The sequence below is a fragment of the Aethalodelphis obliquidens genome, unplaced genomic scaffold, assembly GCF_003676395.1.
Source record: "Aethalodelphis obliquidens isolate GAN/ISIS:26980383/991018 unplaced genomic scaffold, ASM367639v1 scaffold3, whole genome shotgun sequence".
In the NCBI taxonomy this organism is placed as follows: Eukaryota; Metazoa; Chordata; class Mammalia; order Artiodactyla; family Delphinidae; genus Aethalodelphis; species Aethalodelphis obliquidens.
This window is the reverse complement of record NW_020837947.1, coordinates 73,868,301-73,894,421: the sequence shown is the minus strand read 5'-3', so window position 1 is coordinate 73,894,421 and position 26,121 is coordinate 73,868,301. Positions and strand designations below refer to the sequence as shown.

General features: G+C 37.5%; 1 protein-coding gene across 1 annotated transcript in view; it reads left to right on the top strand.

Moving 5' to 3' along the window:
- Positions 1–19,549, top strand: part of LOC113612201 (2-oxoisovalerate dehydrogenase subunit beta, mitochondrial-like) — a 73,483-nt gene extending 53,934 nt beyond the window's left edge. The window contains exons 8-9 of the mRNA XM_027091875.1: positions 18,615–18,623; positions 19,292–19,549. Of these exons, the coding sequence (XP_026947676.1) occupies positions 18,615–18,623; positions 19,292–19,534 (252 nt within the window). The 3' untranslated portion in view covers positions 19,535–19,549. The remainder of the gene's footprint in view (positions 1–18,614; positions 18,624–19,291) is intronic.
- Positions 19,550–26,121: the final 6,572 nt, after the last annotated feature.

Here is a 26,121-nt window from a genome sequence, read left to right as displayed (position 1 = left end):
TTTTCTTTATCCATTCAAATAGACTGACTTTTTTTCTGACATTCATTCGTCTTGAATTTCTAGCATACATTTGGGAATAGTCAAAACAGAGGAGACTAAAGATGTGAACCTTTACATTTAAATTTTTTTTTAAAGTTCATGTTGGGAAAATTCACAGAGTAATAAATATAGATGTATATTCTTATATTACAAACACGATGCTGATAATTCCTTGTAAAAATGGGAGCTGTGTTTATTGCATAATAGCTCATTTAGGTTAATTATCCAGTAATCTTAACTAAATGCGACATGGTCAAGTATAAGGAAGGCCATAAAAGCTAACTTTTAAAAAAGTAGCCTAAGGCAATGTTTATAAAATCTATGCATTTAAGTCCTCATTTTATTTATGGAATAGTATCTTAAATACATAGATAGATACAGTCATGAGTTATCCAATTTCAAAAAACTAGGCTAACAATAAAACCCATTATAAGACCTTAAGTACAATGGAAATTTATCTTTCTCTCACATAAACATCCTGGTTGGCAGTGCAGTGGTGCCTTAGTCATCAAGGTACCAGGGACCTTCTGTCTGGTTTCTCTATTGTCTTCAACATGGTCCCAGATGGATGCTCCACTCCCAACATCACATATACATTCCAGCCACCAGGAAGGGGCGAGGGAGGTGGAAGGGGAAAGGGAGTCATCTTCTCTTTAAAGAATGACTTGGAAGTTGCACATATTAAATCTACTTACATCCCATTGGCCAGAACTTAATTACAGGGCCACACCTCGCCACAAGGAAGGCTGAAAAAGTAGTTGGGGGCTTCCCTGGTGGCGCAGTGGTTGAGAATCTGCCTGCTAATGCAGGGGACATGGGTTTGAGCCCTGGTCTGGGAGGATCCCACATGCCGCGGAGCAACTAGGCCCGTGAGCCACAGCTACTGAGCCTGCGCGTCTGGAGCCTGTGCTCCGCAACAAGAGAGGCCGCAACAGTGAGAGGCCCGCGCAACGCAATGAGGAGTGGCCCCCACTTGCCACCACTAGAGAAAGCCCTCGCACAGAAATGAAGACCCAACACAGCAAAAATAAATAATTAGTAAAACTCCTACCCCCAACATCTTAAAAAAAAAAAAGTAGTTGGGTACTAGGCTAAAGACTAAAAATTTTATTGTTACACAGTGATGGGAGACACGTATTGACAACTACCAATCTCTGTCACAGTTGCTTGCGTGGTTTCCAAAAGAAGTTACACATTTTTAAATTTTTATATATTTTTTATTTTTTTAATTATTTTTATTTTTTTTTGAGGTATGCAGGCCTCTCACTGTTGTGGCCTCTCCCGTTGTGGAGCACAGGCTCCGGACGTGCAGGCTCAGCAACCATGGCTCACGGGCTCAGCCGCTCTGCGGCATGTGGGATCTTCCCAGACCGGGGCACGAACCCGCGTCCCCTGCATCGGCAGGCGGACTCTCAACCACTGCGCCACCAGGGAAGCCCAGAAGTTATACATTTTAAGGAGGGGATAGAACTCTTAGGAATAATATGGTTTGGCTCATAGTCTACTTTTAGGAATCTATTTCAGAGATGCACTGATAAAAGTCTGAGAAAATGTTACTGTTCATTATAGCACCATTTTTAAGAACAAGGACTGGAAATAACCCATTCGTCCGTCACTAGGGGATTTGGGCTTGGTTGAGTAAATTAAATTACATTCTTTTGATGGATCACGCTGCAGGTCTTTAAAGAAGTGAGACAGATCTCTGTATACTGCTCTATCAGTCAGGGTTTGATCAGAAGCAAAACACTAGAAGGTATTATATTTATATATAATATATGCAGTTGTAGAAGCTAAATAGTCCATGAAAGGTTGTTGTTTCTGTGTTTGGTGCTATATCTTGAAGTTTGCAGGACAGACTGTTGGGAAGGGAAGATGGACATGAAGCAAGGCAGAGCCAGGACAAACTAGAACCTGCTTGGATGGATTAGAGCCCAGGGGGCAGTCTGGAACTTCCGTCCATCTCTCACCACCGCCAAGGCTTAGTGTGAGAAAAAGATTGCTTTGATAGGAGGTGCTTCAAACAGCTAGGAGGCTGTTTGAACAGCCTGTCCAAGAAATGGCGGGGGCTTAATTAGCAGACAAAGATGGGTTAGAAATTTGTTAGATCGTATGAAATATTTGTGTCTAAGTAAATTTAAGAAGGGGAAAGAAGAGGGAGGGGTCAAGAGTAAGTGTAGAGTAAGATTTCTTTGTCTGGTAGTAATGGAGGAGTGGTAGATACCCTGCAATAAAAGGTGTGTGTGTGTGTGTGTGTTTATTAATTTTTATTGGAGTATAGTTGCTTTACAATGTTGTGTTAGTTTCTGCTGTACAGCAAAGTGAATCAGCTCTACGTATACATATATCCCCTCTTTTTCGTGTTTCCTTCCCATTTAGGTCACCACAGAGCATTGAGTAGAGTTCCCTGTGCTATACAGTAGGTTCTCATTAGTTATCTCTTTTATACATAGTAGTGTATATATGTCAATCCCCGTCTCCTAATTCATCCCACCCCTATTTGTTTGTTTATTTTAAATGTGTACGGAGCTGGCTTGGAAGTTAGGACTCTGGAGTCTTGAAATAAGTGAACCTCAGAACGCTGGGATAGAAGCGAATGCCCAAATCTTCCAGAAGGTGTTTGCCTGGTCCTGGAAACATTGAGCTTTTGCTCTGATGACTCCATGGAACAGTGGGGACAGGAGACAAAGTCCAGGACCTACTTTAGGTAGAGAATGTACTAGGAGCCCTTGCTTAAAGGTGGGACTCCACGTGCCACATCCACAGTGTGAAGTACAGAAGTGGCAGGAAGAAACATTACCTGTCTTGACTTTATGCTGGTGGAGAGAAAAGAAGAAATCTCTAAGAATTCCGATCACAATATGACCCTTACACAGGATTACAATTTCAATATGTGCCCATAAGTGTGGTGTGAAAACTCTTAAGCAGGTAATTTAATTTAAGTGGTTCCAGGTTGTTGGAGCCCAAGAGAGCTGTCAGGAGGTAACAAAATCCTCTCTGGAGTCACTTCAAGTCAGGCTTCAGAACAGTCCTACAGGTAGAGTTCCACAAAGAAGATAGAGTCCCCTTGAGTAAGGACAAGGAAAGGAAGATACATACAGGCCCCTCAAGACTTCGGATATTAGAACCAGCATATAGACATTGCAGAAAAGTAGGCGTCACATCAAAAAAGGAGGCACTTGAGAATATAAGCAGTAGACAAGCAAATCTGAAGAACAGAATGGAGTGTTTAGTAAAGAAAAATAATAAATGAAAGAAAAAAAAATCTCTGGTTTAACCAGAAATTATAAACAGAGAAAGGAAGAACTGGTAAACTAGAAGACAAGGTCAAAAAAATTTACCAGAATGTAGTCTAGAGAAACAACGAGTAGGAAAATAGGAAAGATGTTGAGTATGAAGGGACAGTGAGAAAGTGTAAATATATCTAAGGAACAGAGTTGAGCGCGATTCCTAATAATGCTCATTAATAGAATTTTACTGACAGAAAAGTAATTCCCTAGCAGTTGCCACTCTTTACAATCAGAACTAGATTGATGCAGTTGGAAATATTTCAGGGAAGCCTCAGCTATTACGTATTTTCCCCTCCAGCAACCTCATTAAGATGGTATTTTCCCAAGTCTGGAATTGTATTCTCTCCTTGATTCCTGCAGTAAAGTATTTAAAGGATACTAGGTAAGGAGTTCCTTAGGAAGCTAAAGTATTAGGCATCCAAAAAAAGGTAACTTGCTAACTCAAAGGTGAATTTTCTCCTAACGTATAATTTTTACCTATATCGTTTATATCACTAAATCCTGTTCAAGACTGGTTCCGTTATAGAGAGTCACAGTTACCCAAGGCTTTAGCTTGAGGTTGTGTGCACAGGTCTCTCCCAGTAGTTAATTTTTCAGCATCTATTATAAGTCCTTTATTTTCTTTGTGGGGCACAGTCCTCCCATGGGCACTGTTCTGGGTCCACTCCATTTGGTTCTGAAGGGGCTGCCAGCTGTCTTATCTGACCTCCATCATCTCGGGGAATGGCTATGTGGCTCCAGCCCAGCTATTCTGACTTCTCTTCTGGGACTTTCTATGTGGAGACAAGGCTGCACTTTCTGTGGGCGGTTTGTCTGGGGTGACATGGGACTGCAGCCACGTCCCCTGCCACTTGGTAAACGGTGGTCTCTAGTAGAAGAGAAGTAGCCCCTGCTAGCTGCAAGGTCAAGCATACATGTTCGCTGTGGATGAGAGGAAGGGAGAGAAATAGACACCCAAAGTGGAAATCCTCGCCATTCCCATTCTTTAGGTTAGTTCCTAAGGTTCTCTGGATTCCTTCTTTCTTTTTTTTTTTTTTTTTTTAAATTTCTTTTATTTATTTTCTGCTGCGTTGGCTCTTTGTTGTTGCGTGTGGGCTTTCTCTAGTTGCGGCCAGCAGGGGCTACTCTTCCTTTTGATGGGCAGCCTTCTCATTGCGGTGGCTTCTCTTGTTGCGGAGCACAGGCTCTAGGCACGTGGGCTTCAGTAGTTGTGTCACGCAGGCTCAGTAGTTGTGGCGCATGGGCTTAGTTGCTCCGTGGCATGTGGGATCTTCCCGGACCGGGGCACGAACCCGTGTCCCCTGCATCGGCAGGCAGACTCTCAACCACTGAGCCACCAGGGAAGCCCTGCACTTTTTTTTAACGCTTCTGTACTAGACACAGCACTATATTGTATAGGCTAATGGACTATTTCATTTAATACAACAGCCTTGCCAGAAATTCTGTTACTATCACCATTTTATCCGTGAGGAACCTGAGGATTAGAGAAGTTAAACAATTTGCCCAAATCCACACAAACAGGATTCAAACCCAGACAGTCTAGAGTCAGGTATTGGGTATGTATGGCACAGATGGTTGCATTTAATTGTCACAAAACCTCTGCCAGGTGGTATTATCCTGAAACTGAAGTTGAGAGAGTTTAAGAAACTTGTTCACAGAGGAATGAGTGATAGAGTTAGGTTTTAAACCAAGATGTTCTGACCCCAGAGGCAGCCTTCTTTCTAAGATTACCCTATTTTACATCCTATTTAAACACTGTTGAGTGGAGGGCATCAATGAAACAATTTGCTCCAGTGTCCTAGTTTCATACCAAGAAATATGCTACTTAAAAAAAAAAATTCCTGCAGAATTAAAATGATCCATTTTGTGATTGAATGGAAATATATGCTATCAATAGCCATTCATTAAGGCAGTGAATCCCACCTGTAGTATATAGTCCAAAGTTTGACCATGTACTGACTGCGTTAACTTCTCCATTGGCATAGGATTAATTTTCTTCTTAGAAAGGTATAAAAACCATATGACACGGTACATTGTGGCCACAGGTGGGGTTTGGGAGCCTTTGCTCTGTGCTATCATTAAGGGACTTAGTCTTATGTCCCCAGCTAGAGGCAAGGGCAGCTGAGAAATGTAGTCTGTCTGCATTTCAGAGAGAGGGGGTGAAATCATTTGTCCCTGTCACAGCTCTTCTCGACCTATCTGACCCCTCATTTTTGGACCTGGTCCCCATATACTGTTCTATGTTCAAATATCTGTGCTGTGGTCACTCTCCTCTATGTCTAGTCTACAACATTTAGAAAGGATTTCTTCAGTTCAGCCATTCACTTTACAAACTACAAAGAGGAAAGTAAAAAGAGGTCAATCATCCATTCTTTACAGAGCAATTTTCTCAAATTCCGTTTCTGCTTACCTCAAATATACAGTAGATATAAAACTTGTACCTTCTAAATTTAGAAAGAAAACGTAACTAAATAGTACTTCTGGATCGCTTATTCTAATGATGACATTTAAATGCAATTAGGGACTTCCCTGGTGGCTCAGTGGTTGGGAATCCGCCTGCCAATGTAGAGGACACGGGTTCGAGCCCTGGTCCAGGAGGATCCCACATGCTGTGGAGCGACTGGGCCCGTGTGCCACAGCTGCTGAGCCTGCGCTCTGGAACCCACGAGCCACAACTACCGAGCCCACGTGCCACAACTACTGAGGCCCGCGCGCCTAGAGCCCGTGCTTCGCAACGGGAGAAGCCACCGCAGTGAGAGGCCTGCGCACAGCAGCGAAGAGTAGCCCCCGCTAGCTGCAACTAGAGAAAGCCCGCACAGCGGCGAAGACCCAATGCAGCCAAAAATGAATAAAATATAAAAATAAATAAATAAGTAAATGCAATTAAACTTTTTAAAAGTGGCAGAGGGATATTTAGAAAAGGTAGATAAGGAAGAGCAATCTAGACAGTGTCAAAAATGTACAAACTAGTTATGATTCAAAAAGAATGAGTCAGTGACATTATCAGATGTAGGCGTCTTGTGGAGAAGCTGTTCCTGTATGTGTTTTGAACTTTTTGATTTTATAATTGAATGATTCAGGACATCAGTGATACTGAAGTAAATATGGCTTTCATCTGTGGTTCTTCTAGTGAGAAGTAAGACTAAAAGCCTGTGCTGCCTTATTTCCTGAATTTACTCTACTCTTTTAGGCAAAAATAGGTCATAAGGATATTGAGGGTTTTTTCGTTCTGTTTTATTTTTTTGAGCAAATACATGAATTATATATGAATTCATACATTCTGAAGAGAAGAAAATTGCTTTAAGTAGTTTTTGAATGGTAGAAGACTTTAAAAATATTTTTGCCAGATATCAGTGTACACAGAAAACGAATTTGTATTTTCTATTTTAAATTTTTTTTGGTGGGCATCGTTAACACATTATTTTTGTGCAAGCTAGAACGGCATGCTCACTGACGAGAATTAAGTTCCATCCATAAGGAGAGAAAATTCATTTGTTACATTTGCTAGCTTTGAAATTAAAATGATACACAGAACTTAAAAAAGCAAATAATGTAACCAAAAATAGTAGTTCCATACCTCAGCCTTTACCAAATCCATGCTTCTCTCCCCACCGGCAATCATTTCTAGTAGTTTCTTGTAATATATCATCATATTTATAACTAATTTGCTTACACTGCTTTTTACAATTTTAGGCATTATTATTTTAACTTCTTACTAGAATTTAGCTATTTTTAATTAAACTCCTTTCCCCCAGCATGTGCCATTCCTCCTCTTCACAATATCCAAACTTTAAAAAATATCTCTATAGAGTTATAGTGTAATTTTGGATCAGATCATTACTTAGCGGTTCCATTGCTATTACTATATTGGTGTGATTCACAACTGAGCCAAAAAAAAAATGCATTCTTTTATTTCCACTTTGGTATCCAACTCTGTTTTCTCTGAAATGCTTTTTTCTCTTCCTTCTCTTTTCATTTGCTTGATTTCTCATGTTTCCATTACTAATATAGTTCTTAATCTCCTCAACATAATCTCGTGTTTTCTTTATGTTCAGACACATTAGGTGGTCAGTCTGGTTTCTCTTTTCCCCAGACTGTCGATTCTTGGGGCCGTCAATTAAAATGGTTAAGATTGTAGATTTTGGAACCAGTCTGACTGAGTTGGAAGTACTGACTCCACCACTTACTAGTTAGGTGACTTTTGGCAAGCTGCTTAACCTCTCTGTTTTAGTTTGCTCAGCTGTACAATGAGGAGAATGATAATACCTATCTTATCAAGTTGACTTAAAAATGAAATGAGTAGATGTAACGATACTGGCACAGTGAAAGTTCTCAGTCAGCACTGCTGGTGGTGGATGTGCCTTCCAAGGATAACTTAGTTCTATCATTTCTTTAACATGTGATGAAAATATCTATTTTTATATCAGCTATTTAACTGCATATATGACGGCAGCATTAAGGTTTGCTAAATGCAACTTGAAACTCCAAAGGAATTTAATTACCCTGTTGAGGTACTTTAGTTTTCTTTTTTTTTTTCAATTAAAAAGACATACACCTATTGAAAAAAAGGAATTTAATTACCCTGTTGAGGTACTTTAGTTTTCTTCTTTTTTTTTCAATTAAAAATATATATACCTATTGAAAATAAGATATTTTAATATTTCAGTGTAAACAACATTATAGTTAAGTGGTTAGCAATGCCTCACATTACTTTCTTAAAAAAGATCAATTTTTCTCATTATAAAGGTATTGCACGCTCTACTGGCAAGCTTTGATGCTTAACGAGCCACTTACTGGCTTAAATCAACTTTCTGTACAGCTCATGTACAGGCCAGTGATACAGGCTGAACTCACCTGGATAGTTCAGGTTTCACCTGGGCTCCATCATAGGTCTGCCATGAGTTGCAAGTCAAGTGTGGGTTGGATTTGCTGATCTTAGTTGGGCTATCTCATGTATCTGGAGCTGCGGTGGGTGATCTTTGGTCTTCCTGTCTCTCATCCTCCAGCAGGTTAGCTTGGACTTGTTCACACGGTAGAAGCAGATGTCACAAGGGACCAAGCACAAGCATGCAAGGCTCTCGAGTCATAGGCTAGGAGCTGGCACACAGTCTCTTATGCTAGAGTGTGTTGGCTGAAGCAAGTCACAACACCAGCCCAAGTTCAGAAGGAGGGCAAAGAGATTCCATCTCTTCATGGGAACAACTGCAAAGTCACAGTGCAAAGGGTGTGGATACAGGTTAAAGGATTATGGCTATTTTTCAAGCTTTCATATGTGTTTGTTGAAACTCCTGAAAAGTACAAAAGCGATGATAGAAGGAGCTCATAAATCCATCCCCTGACTACTGTTGACTTTTTGTTGTACATACTGCTAGACTTTTATCTACAAGTTTAAACATTTTATTACTGTCAATTTATTTCAGTTTTCATTTATTTGATTATAAGTGACCTTTTACCTTTCATGTTTTTTAATTTCATATTTGTTTCTACTGTATGAATTGTTCACATAGACTTCAGTCTTAACCTTCTGGAGCAGCACTTATTGTAAATTTAAAATGAGCATGGAATGCAGTGAATAGATTATTATTCTATTTTGTGGTGAGAAGGCCTTGATCTAGTATTGAGTAGCAGGAAGAATCAGCAGGTTTGCAACTTGAAGTGCAAGATTACCTTTGAATTTGTTTATATATCCTCTGTGATTGACCTGATAAGTTGAAATATTCATGGAATAGAACCCTATGGAATTTTCTTATACTCTGGCACATTCTTTATATTGTTAATTCACTTCTTTTTTAAAATTTATTTATTTAATTTATTTATTTTTGGTTGTGTTGGGTCTTCGTTGCTGCGCATGGGCTTTCTCTAATTGCAGCAAGCGGGGGCTACTCTTCATTGAGGTGCACAGGCTTATCATTGCGGTGGCTTCTCTTATTGCGGAGCACGGGCTCTAGGCACGTGGGCTTCAGTAGTTGTGGCACACGGGTTCAGTAGTTGTGGCTCGCGGGCTCTAGAGCACAGGCTCAGTAGTTGCGGCGCACGGGCTTAGTTGCTCCGTGGCATGTGGGATCTTCCTGGACCAGGGCTCGAACCTGTGTCCCCTGCATTGACAGGCAGATTCTTAACGACTGCGCCACTAGGGAAGCCCTGTTCATTCACTTTTCAGGATAATTTTGGACATTAAACAGATGTCTATTTTTCATCATTGGCTTAATCCAACTGGATATATTCTTAATGCCTGAGTTTATACTACATGATAAAGAGTGATGTATTTTTTTGGTTGTGTTTAATAAAATTTAATATCATGAATCATGCACTCTTTGTAAAAAGTTCAGTTATCACAAAGCTATAGAATGTGTATAGAATAAAAAGTGAAAGTTCCTTTTTCCCTACCCAACTACCCAACTCCTACCCAACTCCCTTCCTCAGACCTTTTTCTATGCATTTATCTTTATATATATGTGAATGTATAGAACACACTTACATATAAACAGAGTTATGTAAGATCATACTATAAACATTGTTCTGCAACTTTGCAAATCTTTTTCCATGCATTTACATTTATACAAATATGTGAATATATCGAACATATATACGCAAATAATAAAAATAAGCATGTTATAACCATTCTGTAACTTGCTTTTCTTACCAATTTATTTTGGATACATTTTCAATGTCAGTTCACAAAAATTTAGCTGATTTTTACCTTATAAAGTTTCTTGGGATGTACCATAATTTATTTTTTCTCCTGTTATGGATTGTCAAGTTGTCTCTAAATTTCTGCCCATTCTAAACAGTGTTGAGGTAAACATCCCTATATATATATATTTGGGCATGTGGAAGGAGAAAATTATAAGCCTCTGTTTTTTGTATTATAAACTTTAAAACCTATATTTCTTAATTTTATTCTTATTTTCTGTAAGCCTCTTATATTCTTTGATTAAGCTCCAAGTAATAAATAATTGATTAAGGCAGACACTGCAAGTCTCCAAATGGCAGCTAGTGAAAAATTAGAAGGATCACGTATTACTGACACAGATATTGTGGGGAGACAAGACTCAATAGGTAACTATTTATAGCCTGAAAGCTGAAATTTTTGTAAGACATTTAAGTTGGGGATACTAAGAATAAAACCCTTGCATTTTTATTCTCTTGTGTATCAGAATTTTGCCTATTCTTATATTTTTCAAACTTTTTTTTCTGTATTCTGTTATAAAAAGTGTCTTATTAGTCTGTTTATTAGAAGTCCCCCTTGAAAGAACTGGATCTCAGCAGTTTCATGTTACCTTTTGGTAAATGTCACCATTACATCTATACCCATAGGCTGGTTGTCATTGAGAGCAGCATTTATCCTATTATTTGGAAATATTTATGTTTGTTTCCAAAGATAAATTATTTGGAAAAATATACATAGTTTAAAAAAATTTTTTTTAATAAATTTATTTATTTTTGGCTGTGTTGGGTCTTCATTGCTGTGTGGGCTTTTTGTAGTTGTGGCGAGTGGGGACAACTCTTAGTTGTGGTGCACAGCCTTCTCATTGCGGTGGCTTCTCTTGTTGCAGAGAACGGGCTCTAGTGCTCTAGTGCACAGGCTCAGTAGTTGTGGCGCATGGGCTTAGCTGCTCTGCGGCATCTGGGATCTTCCCAGACCAGGGCTTGAACCCAGGTCCCCTGCGTTGGTAGGTGGATCTCTAACCACTGTGCCACCAGGGAAGTCCCTAAAGTTTTTTTTTTTTAAGTGGGCAGAAAACATTAGAACATTTTTTTCCCTATTCTTTACATCTTAACTCTAATGATTCTTCTTTTCCAAGAACATGGTTGTCTCCATTTATTCACACTTTTTATGTTCATGAATAAATTGTGTAGATATTTCCATTAGGTTTGGCACATTTTGTTGTTAGGGTTATTACTAGGTTTTTCATATATATATATATATATATATATATATTTTTTTTTTTTTTTTTGCTATTACAGGTAGGATATTTTTCCATTACATATTTCTAATTGGTTATTACTGGTATATAGAAAGCTATTGATTTTGTATGTTAGTATTGACATTTGGAGACCTTACTCAATTCTCTAATGATATTTCAGTTAGTTATCTTAGATATTCTAGGCAGAAAATCTTATCCTCTATAGCTAATGATAGTTATAGTTCTTTTTTTCCCCAATAATTGATGAGACATTTCTTTTTTCTTTATTAGAACTGTCTCATCCTTTTAAAAAATTTTATTGAAGTATAGTTGATATACAATATTATATGTTACAGATGTACAGTATAGTGATTCACAGTCTAAAGTTATAAAATATTGACTATATTCCCTGTGCTGTACAATATATCCTTGCAGCTTATTTTATATATAATAGTTTGTACTTCTTAAATGTCTCATTCTTTCTTAACTTGGAACCCATTCGGTACTCTTTATTTCTAAGTCACGGGCCCCTTCCTCCCATTTCTCCCAAGGTGTTGAATTTTATCAAATTCTTTTTAGCTGTCTGATGAGAGGATTATGTGGTCTTTCTTCTTTCATGTCTTGATGATGTGAATTTCATTAACATATTTCCTAATGTTGAGTAATTCTTGTATTCCTGGGATAAATTCTACTTGATCATGATGCATTACTCTTTCAACTTATTGCTGGATTCAATTAGAAGATTTTAAAAAAGACCTTTATGTTCATAAATAAAGTTAGACCATAGTTTTCTTTCTTGTATGTGTGAACATGAATATATATTTATATGTAATATTGGTCTGTAGTTTATCCTTCCTTGTAGAATGAACTGGGCTGCTTTCTTTTTCTGTGCTTCAGACCGGATTGAATAACTAGGTATTATCTGTTCTATAAGGTTTAAGATAATTTACTTATAAAACTGTCTGTTTCTGGTGCGGGACATCTTTTACTTCCTTTTCAGTATCGTTTCTGGTTGTTGGTCTACTATCTATTCTATTCTTGAGTAAATATTGGTCATCTATATCTTTTTGTAATATATATTCTCTCTGGATTTTCAAGTTTAGTAGCATAAACTTTTCTTCACAGTATCATTTGATTAAATATTTTAAAACCTATAAAATATTTAGAATAATGCCTGACACATAACAGATGCTTAATAAATGATAGTAGCATATTAAAAGATGTTTCTATAGTTATTATTTACAAAGCTTCGATAATTTATTTTAATATGAACACCATAAGCCTAAGCCTTTATTTGGAATGTTGAGCCATGAGCACCCTCAGAAAGAGTGTTCTGATTCAGGAGAGAGAGCGGGGTATAAGATTTCTTAGAGATTTAGCAAGAGAGGGCAGCCAACGAGCAACCAGTTTCAGGAATAATTGGTCCAAAATGGTTTCCAGAAGAGAGAGGAATCATTCTTGTGATTTTTGTATCTGTTGGTTGGACAATTCAGATTTTATAAGAAGGTGAGAAGGAATAGTTGCTAGGTACATGGTAACATGAGGGCCACTGTGGAATGTTTTTAACCTGTCAGGGATTCTTACGAAGATTATTTAGGATTTATAACATATCCCAGCATATTTGGATGCACATTGTATCATGTTAAACCAAGCCAGAGTCCTCTACTTCTTAATTACAGGTAGTTCCTAATGTGTTTCTCAAAATGTGAACCAAATCAGATGTCTGAAAGTCAAAGATTGACTTACATTTAATAGAGTTCTTTATCAAGAGAGGAAATATAAAAATTCCAGTTTGAACCTCACCTTTTAGATATAGTTGTCAGTGACATAGTTACCAGCATTATATATATGTCTCTTTCATTTTTTTTTTCTTTCTGAATTGAACAATTCAAGTGACTTAAATGCATCAAGCATCCAAGTCAGGTGAAAAATTTGTGTGCAGTGTACCAAATGATTTCTTTGTTGATCTCAGTTTTACAGTATTTTCTTTGGTGGCATCAGTGTGTTTGTTTTTCTGTTTTTTACTTACAAAATATTGAGGGCAAATATAATAGTAGTATAGAAACATTGCTATCCATTGTCATGATATTATTAATGATATTATTAACATCATCAAAACTGAACTATTGACTAACATATAGGGATGTTTTGAGCTGACGTTTTCATAGTTGACCTACAGAATTTCAAATTCGGAGTAAAAGGCACACAAAAAGCCCTTCTAGGTTTTTCTTTTTCTTTTTTTTTTTTTTTTGGCCACGCCACGTGGCTTATGAGGTCTTAGTTCCCTGACCAGGGGATTGAACCCGGGCCCTCGGCAGTGAAAGTACAGACTCCTAACCACTGGACCACCTGGGAATTCCCAGGTTTTTCATTTTCAATACATATAAGTGTGTGTTGAGCAAAAGTTGAAGCTGTGTAAACTGAGGTCTGCCCATGCTAATAGGTTAGATAAGTAGGAAACGTTAAACTCTTAAGGCCACTAGGTTATTTAGGAATTTTTGTATATATTCACTTTTCACAGATAGAAATAGAGTTGTCAGGTTTGTAAAAGTTACAGTTGGGGAATTTTTCTCAATTTGAAACATCCATTAATATTTTCTTGATTCTTTCAGCATCTTTCAATGTTGTCCTTGAATTTATGGATTCTACCTAATTTATCTTTATGTCAAGCACTGAGTATGTCTTGGGGTATGAAATGATTATTAAATAAATGATATTTGTCTTTCTTAAATCACTGGACTGCAGATTACAGTTTCCGCCTGTATAAGTATGCCCAGCATCCTTAGTAATTTGGTAGTTTTAATCCATGATTTGTTATAAAGGAATTTATGTAAAAGAAAAATATATATTTCTAACAGAGGGGTGACATACAGTCATTCACAGAGGCAGGTACTGGGTTGATATGTATGTGGAGATTTTAAAGAATATTTGATTTATCGAATAAAAAGCCCAATTAGTGTATAAATTTGAGAAAATGGGAGTGATTTGCTGCAGGTGAGTGAGAATTCTAGATTTAATAGTTGATTGGTCTCAGGAAAAACAGCATTTATTCTTAGGATTTCATTGTCAATTTTTTAAAAATATGACAAACATAACATCCTCTTTCTTAAAATATGTAGTTGTTGCTATGATTTTTAAGGCTTATGGTGAAGGTCAAGTCTGATACGTGTTCAAATTTAATATTTCTATGGAAATCCACTTTGGGCAGATTTCTGCACAGTGTAACATAGTGGTTGTCAGCTTGGATCCCAAAGTTACCACTTATTATTTTATAACTTTACCAAGTTACTTAATATCTCTGTGCCTGAGTTTTCTTATCTGTAGAATTGGGATAAATCTAATATCAATCATGTTGATTGTGAGGATGAAAGGAGATGATACATTTAAGATGCTTGAAACAGGGACTTCCCTGGTGGTCCAGTGGTTAAGACTCCGTGCTTCCACTGCAGGGGGCATGGTTCGATTCCGCATGTCGCAGCCAAAAAAAAAAAAAAAGCTGCTTGAAACAGTGTCTGGTTTGTAGAAAGGGCTTGATAAGTAGTAGCTTTTTTTGTTGTTATTACTATATTGTGGTTTCCTTTATTTCTTACCAAAGGTGACTTTTTCTTCTCTTAATACTATTTATAAGGTAAGCCTGTTGCATATTTATCAGATGGCTCTCATCTCCATACTTGTCGTTCTCTGTTCTCCTCTGTAGTACTTGGAAAGGGGTTGGAAATTAGTAAACTGCATTTTCTTGACGTCCTGGCGATCTAAGTTTCAGCAAGAGTCTGTCAATGGACAGTACGTGCGCTTGTTTAGAAGGTGGGATGAAGGTGGAGAGGAAGGAGGCCATTGTAGTTTTGGAGGCGTCTCCAGTCGTGGCATTGACGAGACTCTGTTCTCGTTCTGCAGCCTTGATGTCGGCAGCCTTGACGGGCCTTTTGTGGGGACTGTCCTGCTCAGCAGCAGCACAGGGTGGTTCCAGCACAGCTAGTGGCTCTTGTGGGTGACTGGGTCCAGCCCAGAGGTGGTATCTGTTTCCTGATCTCTGAGTTGCATTATTTCACCATTTGCTACAGCAGCATTTTCAACATCTTCCTAACAGAGTCCCTGAATTAAATTCCTCTAGAGAAGTTTGTTTTCCTGATTGGATTGTGGTTCAAAGTCAGTAGCTACTCTTCAGCGTTACATACGCAAGGGTGAATCTTGCAGTCTGATAGATGTATCACATAGTTCCAATGTGTCTTTCTTATTCTTAGAAGTATTGTTTTTTGCTGGTGTGTTCCAGTGATTTTTTTTCTGTCCATTCTTTGCATTTAGGAAGTCAGTGGATAAGAGCTAATGTTTGGGAATTGTATTGATATTTATTTATTTATTTATTGACGTATTTACAATATCATGTTAGTTTCAGGTGTACAGCACAGTGATTTAGTTTTATATATTATATTACGTTATATTAAGTGTATATAAATATATATTCTTCAGATTCGCTTCCCTTATAGGTTATTACAAAATATTGAGTATAGTTTCCTGTGCTATACAGTAGGTCCTTGTTGGTTATTTTATATATAGTAGTGTGTACATGTTAATCCCAAACTCCTAATTTATCCCTCCCCCCACTCTCCTTTTCCCTTTGGTAACCATAAGTCTGTTTTCTATGTCTCTGAGTCTCTTTCTGTTTTGGAAATAAGTTTATTTGTATCTTTTTTTTTTTTTGGATTAGATTCCTCATATAAGCAATATCATATGATATTTATCTCTGTCTAGCTTACTTCACCTAGATAATCTCTAGGTCTATCCAAGCTGCTGCAAATGACATTATTTCATTCTTTTTTTGTGACTGAGTAATATTCCATTGTATATATATACCATAGTTTTTTTATCCATTCATCTGTTGATGGACATTTAGGTTGCTTCCATATCTTGGCTATTATAAATAGTGCTGCTGTGAATGAGCTAACTCAGTATTTAAAACAGCCTGTTTTTGATTCCTGCTTCTAAAAGATCACTGAACTATGATTCTCCACTTTCTCCACCCTTCTACCCAATCACAACCACTTAGAACCTAATTGTTAAAAGAGTAGTTCTCTGGCATCTCTGAAATTTTATTCTAAGCTGTGAATACCCATTCTGTAGGTACTGGTACTAGTTGACTATTTTGAGATTTGTGCATGAGTAGGTAATAGTGGCCACTGGATAAGATGATTGCAAGATGCTATTGATTGTTAAGCCACATTCCAGTTTCAGAGATGTTAAAATGTGAGGGGTAAAGGACGTATTAGAATCAATGAAATACAGTACCTTATATTGAGTCAATGACTTTAAAACATTAAAGTATTATTATAGATATTTTCTACATCACATTTTTGTATCTTTAGTCCCTCAGTTTCCATAAATACAGTATTACCCGTGAGGAGCTATTAAATCAATATCAAGGTAGCTTGAAAGCCCTTACCTATCTTTTAATTTCTTAATGGATTCATTTAAAAAGTGCTGCATCACCGATGTGCTTGGTGACACAGAAAATGATATTCTGTAGAGAACATGTACACTGACAATTTTAAGTCAAAAAGTGAGTGGGCAGAATTAGATTCTGAAAGTAAAAGAGTTTGAGGAATTGCTTAACTAATTTTGCTTACATTTTGTTATAATGTATATATAAAGGTGATATATAATATCCACATCTGATTAAATCTAATATTTTCCTTTCAATAAGAATGAAATAAAAATTCTAAATGTTCTGTCAGTTTAATTGGCAGTTTTTTCTTTCTCAGTGGTTCATAAAATAATGGTGATTTTACAATTGACTGTGAAAATTAATATGTTCTTTTTCTACTTACACATAATTGGTTTTGTTGGGTGATTCTTTTTTTCTCTTTTAAATTCTCGACATGCTGATGGAGAACGGCTTTAAAATAATGCCCCTTAACTAAGCATTCCATTATTTCTTTGCCATTTTGCCAGTTTATCTTGTTAGACTCTATATAAATGAAGTTCATTCGTGTCTCCTTGCCATATAGAAAATCTATTGGAAACTATTTACTAAAGGAAATCTAGTATCTTAAACATGAAAAGTGGACAATTGCTAGTGAAATGGTTGATGGGAGAACTTTTGCTAAGTTAGTCAATGCTGCACAGTAGAGAGTACGTGAGGAAAAATAACCCTGAAGAGTAATTGCAGAGATTACACAAGGTATGTTACAAGTGTGGTTGAATTTTTGCATATACACTAAGTATACTGATGCACATTGTGAAATGATATCCATCTCCTAAAAGATTTTCTGTTACATTAAATGAGACAGGAAAATGTAATGAGGCTAACATCGAAATTGTGTAAGGCAGTGGTCCCCAACCTTTTTGGTACCAGGGACCAGTTTCGTGGAAGACAGTTTTTCCACGGACCGGGGGTGGGGGGCATGGGGGTGGAGGAGGAGGGAGATGGTTCAGGAGGTAATGCGAACAATGCTTTGCTCACTTGCCTGCTGCTCACCTCCTGCTGTGCAGCCTGGTTCGTAACAGGCCGTGGACTGGTACTGATCCGTGGTTTTCAAGGACGTTTCTAATTTGGTGTACCTGCCCAACGTATCACGCTTTAATTTCCCCAAATCTATGTGAGGCTTGCTAAGGTGGGCCAGCTCTTGCTAAGGTTGGGGACCCCTGGTGTAAGGAATATGATGGTTGCCTTATCATGTCTTTGCTTTTGTGCTATATGTTTGCAAATGATTTTGAGAAGAAATCTAATTTGTCTCATTGTGCCTCATTGTGTCTCATTCCAAGTACTGGAAATGTGGGATTTTCAAAATAACTAATTATCAAAGAAAAAGAATTAGCATGCATTTGAATTGCAATGGGTCCAGGAATTTTTGTGTCACCCTAGTATAGCTATTCAGTAAAAAATATTGGTTAAAATTTTTTTTTTTTTTTACTTTTCAGTGATAAGACAAAACGATCTGAAACAATTACACTTATAAAAACATTTGAAATCTTAAAATCATATCTTATCTGTAAAAGTTAGTGTGAGAAGTCTCCAGGACACATGTAAGATATTTGCTGATTCTAACTTGATGGTGTATTTATATTTAGACAGTTTGATGTGTTATTGGTTTTTGTTCAGTGGTTAAGAGTCTCTAGCAAAAAGCTGATGGGCATGCAAACACAGATACTAAATTTGTGTCTTCACATCTTCATGTCATTGGATAGTCAGAACTCGCTTCAATTCATCCAGATAGATCAGGAGGTCACAAAAACAACACCAAATGCAGCTGCACTTCTTCTATAGCTGGATAGCTTTATTAATATCCTCATTTTCTCTATTTGTACTAACATTTCCACACACACAGCTTGTTTTACAAGGCACTGCCAATCTACAGTGCCTCTATTATGGCTTGTATAAGCTCAGTTTCCCATAGTTGGTTTTCAAGGACGTTTCTAATTTGGTGTACCTGCCCAACGTATCACGCTTTAATTTCCCCAAATCTATGTGAGGCTTGCTAAGGTAGGCCACCTCCTTTTAAAAAATTTAATATTAAATATTTCATTAAATGTTTCATTTTGAAATATGTCCAAGTAGAAAGGTTGCAGAAATTGTACAAAGAATTCCTATGTACCCCTCTCTCAGCTTCCCTGGTTATTAACCTCATGCGTAACCACAGCAGTAATGATGAAAACTACGAAATTAGCAGATACAATACTGTTAACTCTGCTACACACATAATTCAAATTTCATTAATAGTCCCACTTACATTGGTTTTTTTTTTTTTTTTTTTTTTTTAATGGTCTGGTCGCACCACATGGCATGCGGGACCTTAGTTCTCCGACCAGGGATCGAACCCGCGCCCCCTGCAGTGGAAGCATAGAGTCTTAACCACTGGACCGCCAGGGAAGTCCCCACTTATGTTCTTTTATGGATCAGGGACCCATACAGAATCTCCACTTATTGTTACCTTTCCCTAGTCTCCTTTATTTTGGAACAGATACTTTCTCTTTTTTGTCTGTCATGATCTCTATATTTAGTTCACTCTCTTGAAGAGTGTCTTTCTTCATGATTAAATTCAGGTTATGCCGGTATTTTGTCAGGAATCCATACAAGTGATGCTGTGCCCTCTCAGTGCATCCTGTAGGATGACACATGGTGCTCTTTGCTTACTCGTATTGACTTTTCCATCAGTCATACGTGCTACACCACTGCTTAGAATGCCAACTTTTTGCCTCTGTGCATCTAATTATATTCATTTTTCAGGACCTACCTTTTCTTGTGGTTTTCTCTATTTGCTCCAGTTCATCTCCTTTCTCACTCTTCTGCAGTCCTTTTTGCCTTAAGGTCGAGGTTATCATCTGGCTGTGACCTTCAACCACTGTGGCTCCCAGGACACCTCTCTGATTACTCCCTTGTGGTATTGGGACTTATTATACCCATTTATGCTGTCCACACATGCTCCCAATAATAACCATGGCTTCAGTAATATCAAAGTTTAGCACCTAATTTTATTTATGGAAAGTTAATTTTATCTTCTACTTAGATAGAAATATTCTATTAATATTATAACAAATATATTGACAAATATAGACAAATATTATAAACCAATATTATAATAGTATATTGACTTTCTAATGTAGACTGTTAATCTTTAGATCTTCAGTAATATGAGGGGCAGAGGTCCGGGGAAGGTTGGGTACAACAGTATTTAACGAGTAATTTTATTATTTTTTTAACATCTTTATTGGAGTATAATTGTTTTACAATGGTGTATTAGTTTCTGCTTTATAGCAAAGTGAATCAGTTATACATATACATATGTCCCCATATCTCTTCCCTCTTGCATATCCCTCCCTCCCATCCTCCCTATCCCACCCCTCTAGGTGGTCACAAAGCACCGAGCTGATCTCCTGTGCTATGCGGCTGCTTCCCACTAGCTATCTATTTTACGTTTGGTAGTGTATATATGTCCATGGCACTCTCTCACTTTGTCCCAGCTTACCCGTCCCCCTCCCCGTATCCTCAAGTCCATTCTCTAGTAGGTCTGCATCTTTATTCCCATCTTGCCCCTAGATTCTTCATGACCATTTTTTTTTTTTAGATTCCATATATATGTGTTAGCATACGGTATTTGTTTTTCTCTTTCTGACTTACTTCACTCTGTATGACAGTCTCTAGGTCCATCTACCTCACTACAAATAACTCAGTTTCGTTCCTTTTTATGGCTGAGTAATATTCCATTGTATATATGCGCCACATCTTCTTTATCCATTCATCTGTTGATGGACACTTTGGTTGCTTCCATGTCCTGGCTATTGTAAATAGAGCTGCAATAAGCATTTTGGTACATGACTCTTTTTGAATTATGGTTTTCTCAGGGTATATGCCCAGTAGTGGGATGGCTGGGTCGTATGGTATTTCTCTTTGTAGTTTTTTAAGGAACCTCCATACTGTTCTCCATAGTGGCTGTATCAATTTACATTCCCACCAACAGTGCAAGAGGGTTCCCTTTTCTCCACACCCTCTCCAGCATTTATTGTTTGTAGATTTTTTGATGATGGCCATTCTGACCGGTGTGAGATGATATCTTATTGTAGTTTTGATTTGCATTTCTCTAACGATAAATGATGTTGAGCATTCTTTCATGTGTCTGTTAGCAATCTGTATATCTTCTTTGGAGAAATGTCTATTTAGGTCTTCTGCCCATTTTTGGATTGGGTTGTTTGTTTTTTTAATGTTGAGCTGCATGAGCTGCTTGTAAATTTTGGAGATTAATCCTTTGTCAGTTGCTTCATTTGCAAATATTTTCTCCCATTCTGAGGGTTGTCTTTTTGCCTTGTTTATGGTTTCCTTTGCTGTGAAAAAGCTTTTAAGTTTCATTAGGTCCCATTTATTTATTTTTGTTTTTATTTCTGTTTCTCTAGGAGGTGGGTCAAAAAGGATCTTGCTGTGATTTATGTCATAGAGTGTTCTGCCTATGTTTTCCTCTAAGAGTTTGATGGTGTCTGCCCTTACATTTAGGTCTTTAATCCATTTTGAGTTTATTTTTGTGTATGGTGTTAGGGAGTGTTCTAATTTCATTCTTTTACATGTAGCTGTCCAGTTTTCCCAGCTCCACTTATTGAAGAGGCTGTCTTTTCTCCATTGTATATTCTTGCCTCCTTTATCAAAGATAAGGTGAGCATATGTGCATGGGTTTATCTCTGGGCTTTCTATCCTGTTCCATTGATCTATATTTCTGTTTCTGTGCCACTACCATACTGTCTTGATTATTGTGGCTTTGTAGTACAGTCTGAAGTCAGGGAGTCTGATTCCTCCAGCTTTGTTTTTCTTTCTCAAGATTGCTTTGGCTATTCTGGGTCTTTTGTGTTTCCATACAAATTGTGAAATTATTTGTTCTAGTTCTGTGAAAAATGCCATTGGTAGTTTGATAGGGATTGCATTGAATCTGTAGATTGCTTTGGGTAGTAGAGTCATTTTCACAATGTTGATTCTTCCAATCCAAGAACATGATATATCTCTCCATCTATTTGTATCATCTTTAATTTCTTTCATCAGTGTCTTATAGTTTTCTGCATACAGGTCTTTTGTCTCCTCAGGTAGGTTTATTCCTATATATTTTATTCTTTTTGTTGCAGTGGTAAATGGGAGTGTTTTCTTAATTTCACTTTCAGATTTTTCATCATTAGTGTATAGGAATGCAAGAGATTTCTGTGCATTAATTTTGTATCCTGCTACTTTACCAAATTCATTGATTACCTCTAGTAGTTTTCTGGTAGCATCTTTAGGATTCCCTATGTATAGTATCATGTCGTCTGCAAACAGTGACAGCTTTACTTCTTCTTTTCCAATTTGGATTCCTTTTATTTCTTTTTCTACTCTGATTGCTGTGGCTAAAACTTCCAAAACTATGTTGAATAATAGTGGTGAGAGTGGGCAACCTTGTCTTGTTTCTGATCTTAGTGGAAGTAGTTTCAGTTTTTCACCATTGAGGACGATGTTGCCTGTGGGTTTGTCATATATGGCCTTTATTATGTTGAGGAAAGTTCCCTCTATGCCTACTTTCTGCAGGGTTTTTTTTTTTTTTATCATAAATGGGTGTTGAATTTTGTCGAAAGCTTTCTCTGCATCTATTGAGATGATCATATGGTTTTTCTCCTTCAATTTGTTAATATGGTATATCGCGTTGATTGATTTGCGTATATTGAAGAATCCTTGCATTCCTGGGATAAATCCCACTTGATCATGGTGTATGATCCATTTAATGTGCTGTTGGATTCTGTTTGCTAGTATTTTGTTGAGGATTTTTGCGTCTATGTTCATCAGTGATATTGGCCTGTAGTTTTCTTTCTTTGTGACATCTTTGTCTGGTTTTGGTATCAGAGTGATGGTGGCCTTGCAGAATGAGTTTGGGAGTGTTCCTCCCTCTGCTATATTTTGGAAGAGTTTGAAAAGGATAGGTGTTAGCTCTTCTCTAAATGTTTGATAGAATTTCCTGTGAAGCCATCTGGTCCTGGGCTTTTGTTTGTTGGAAGATTTTTAATCACACTTTCAATTTCAGTGCTTGTGATTGGTCTGTTCATATTTTCTACTTCTTCCTGGTTCAGTCACAGAAGGTTGTGCATTTCTAAGAATTTGTCCATTTCTTCCAGGTTGTCCATTTTATTGGCATACAGTTGCTTGTAGTAATCTCTCATGATCCTTTGTATTTCTGCAGTGTCAGTTGTTACTTTTCCTTTTTCATTTCTGTTTCTATTGATTTGAGTCTTCTCCCTTTTTTTCTCGATAACTCTGGCTAATGGTGTATCAATTTTGTGTATCTTCTCAAAGAACCAGCTTTTAGTTTTATTGATCTTTGCTATCGTTTCCTTCATTTCTTTTTCATTTACTTCTGATCTGATCTTTATGATTTCTTTCCTTCTGTTAACTTTGGGATTTTTTTGGTTCTTCTTTCTCTAATTGCTTTAGGTGTAAGGTTAGGTTGTTTATTTGAGATGTTTCTTGTTTCTTAAGGTAGGATTGTATTTCTATAAACTTCGCTCTTAGAACTGCTTTTGCTGCATCCCATAGGTTTTGGGTTGTCGTGTTTTCATTGTCATTTGTTTCTAGGTATTTTTTGATTTCCTCTTTGATTTCCTCAGTGATCTCTTGGTTATTAAGTAGTGTGTTGTTTAGCCTCCATGTGTTTCTGTTTCTTACAGATTTTTTCCTGTAATTGATATCTAGTCTCATAGTGTTGTGGTCAGAAAAGATACTTGATACTTGATATGATTTCAATTTTCTTAAATTTACCAAGGCTTGATTTGTGACCCAAGATATGATCTATCCTGGAGAATGTTCCATGAGCACTTGAGAAGAATGTGTATTCTGTTCTTTTTGGATGGAATGTCCTATAAATAAAATCCATGTTGTTTAATGTATCACTTAAAGCTTGTGTTTCCTTATTTATTTTCATTTTGGATGATCTGTCCATTGGTGAAAGTAGGGTGTTAAAGCCCCCTACTATGATTGTGTTACTGTCGATTTCCCCTTTTATGGTTGTTAGTATTTGCCTTATGTATTGAGGTGCTCCTATGTTGAGTGCATAAATATTTACAATTGTTGTATCTTCTTCTTGGATTGATCCCTTGATCATTATGTAGTGTCCTTCTTTGTCTCTTGTAATAGTCTTTGTTTTAATGTCTATTTTGTGTGATATGAGAATTGCTACTCCACCTTTCTTTTGATTTCCATTTGCATGGAATATCTTTTTCCATCCCCTCACTTTCAATCTGTATGTGTCCCTAGGTCTGAAGTGGGTCGCTTGTAGACAGCATATATACGGGTCTTGTTTTTGTGTCCATTCAGCCAATCTGTGTCTTTTGGTTGGAGCATTTAATCCATTTACATTTAAGGTAATTATCGATATGTATGTTCTATTACCATTTTCTTAATTGTTTTGGGTTTATTATTGTAGGTCTTTTCCTTCTCTTGTGTTTCTTGCCTAGAGAAGTTCCTTTAGCATTTGCTGTAAAGCTGGTTTGGTGGTGCTGAATTCTCTTAGCTTTTGCTTGTCTGTAAATATTTTAATTTCTCTGTCAAATCTGAATGAGATCCTTGCTGGGTAGTGTAAGCCTGGTTGTAGTTTTCTCTCCTTCATCACTTTAAATATATCCTGCCCGTTCCTTCTGCCTTGCAGAGTTTCTGCTGAAAGATCAGCTGTTAACCTTTTGGGGATTCCCTTATGTGTTATTTGTTGTGTTTCCCTTGCTGCTTTTAACATTTGTTCTTTGTATTTAATTTTTGATAGTTTGATTAATATGTGTCTTGGCATATTTCTTCTTGGATTTATCCTGTATGGGAGTCTGTGCTTCCTGGACTTGATTAACTATTTCCTTTCCCATATTAGGGAAGTTTTCAACTATAATCTCTTCAAATATTTTCTCAGTCCCTTTCTTTTTCTCTTCTTCTTCTGGTATCCCTATAATTCGAATGTTGGTGCTATTAATATTGTCCCAGAGGTCTCTGAGACTGTCCTCAGTTCTTTGCATTCTTTTTTCTTTATTCTGCTCTGCAGTAGTTATTTCCACTATTTTATCTTCCAGGTCACTTATCCGTTCTTCTGCCTCAGTTATTCTGCTATTGATCCCTTCTAGAGTATTTTTAATTTCATTTATTGTGTTGTTCATCATTGTTTGTTTGCTCTTTAGTTCTTCTAGGTCCTTCTTAAACGTTTCTTGTATTTTCTCCATTCTATTTCCAAGATTTTGGATCATCTTTACTATCATTATTCTGAATTCTTTTTCAGGTAGACTGCCTATTTCCTCTTCATTTGTTATGTCTGGTGGGTTTTCATCTTGCTCCTTCATCTGCTGTGTGTTTGTTCGTCTTCTCATTTTGCTTAACTTACTGTGTTTGGGTCTCCTTCTCACAGGCTGCAGGTTTGTAGTTCCCGTTGTTTTGAGTGTCTGTCCCCAGTGGCTAAGGTTGGTTCAGTGGGTTGTGTAGGCTTCCTGGTGGAGGGGACTTGTGCCTGTGTTCTGGTGGATGAGGCTGGATCTTGTCTTTCTGGTGGGCAGGTCCATGTCTGGTAGTCTGTTTTGGGTTGTCTGTGGACTTATTATGATTTTAGGCAGCCTCTGTGGTAATGGATGGGGTTTTGTTCCTGTCTTGCTAGTTGTTTGGTATAGGGTGTCCAGCACTGTAGCTTGCTGGTCGTTGAGTGAAGCTGGGTCTTGGTGTTGAGATCTCTGGGAGATTTTCGCCGTTTGATATTACGTGGAGCTGGGAGGTCTCTTGTGGACCAGTGTCCTAAACTTGCCTTCCCACCTCAGTGGCACAGCCCTGACGCCTGGCTGGAGCACCAAGAGCCTTTCATCCACACAGCTCAGAATAAAAGGGAGAAAAAGAGAAAGAAAGAAAGCAAAAGATAAGATAAAATAAAACAAAGTAAAATAAAAGAAAATTAAGTTATTACAATAAAAAATTATTAATAAAAATAGTTTTTGAATAATAATTAAAAAAAGGACAGAGAGTACCCTATGATAAATTAAAAGCAAAGCTATACAGACAAAATCACACACAGAAGCATATACATACACACTCACAAAAAGAGAAAAAGGGAGGAAAAAAATATATATCTTTGCTCCCAAAGTCCACTCCTCAATTTGGGATGATTCATTGTGTATTCAGGTATTCCACAGATGCGGGTACATCAAGTTGATTGTGGAGATTTAATCCGCTGCTCCTGAGGCTGCTGGGAGAGATTTCCCTTTCTCTTCATTGTTTGCACAGCTCCCTGGGTTCAGCTTTGGATTTGGCCCCGCCTCTGAGTGTAGGTCACCTGAGGACATCTGTTCCCCGTTCAGACAGGACGGGGTTAAAGGAGCAGCTGATTGGGGGGCCTCTGCCTCAGTCAGCCGGGGCGGGGGGGGGGGGGGGGGGGGGGGGG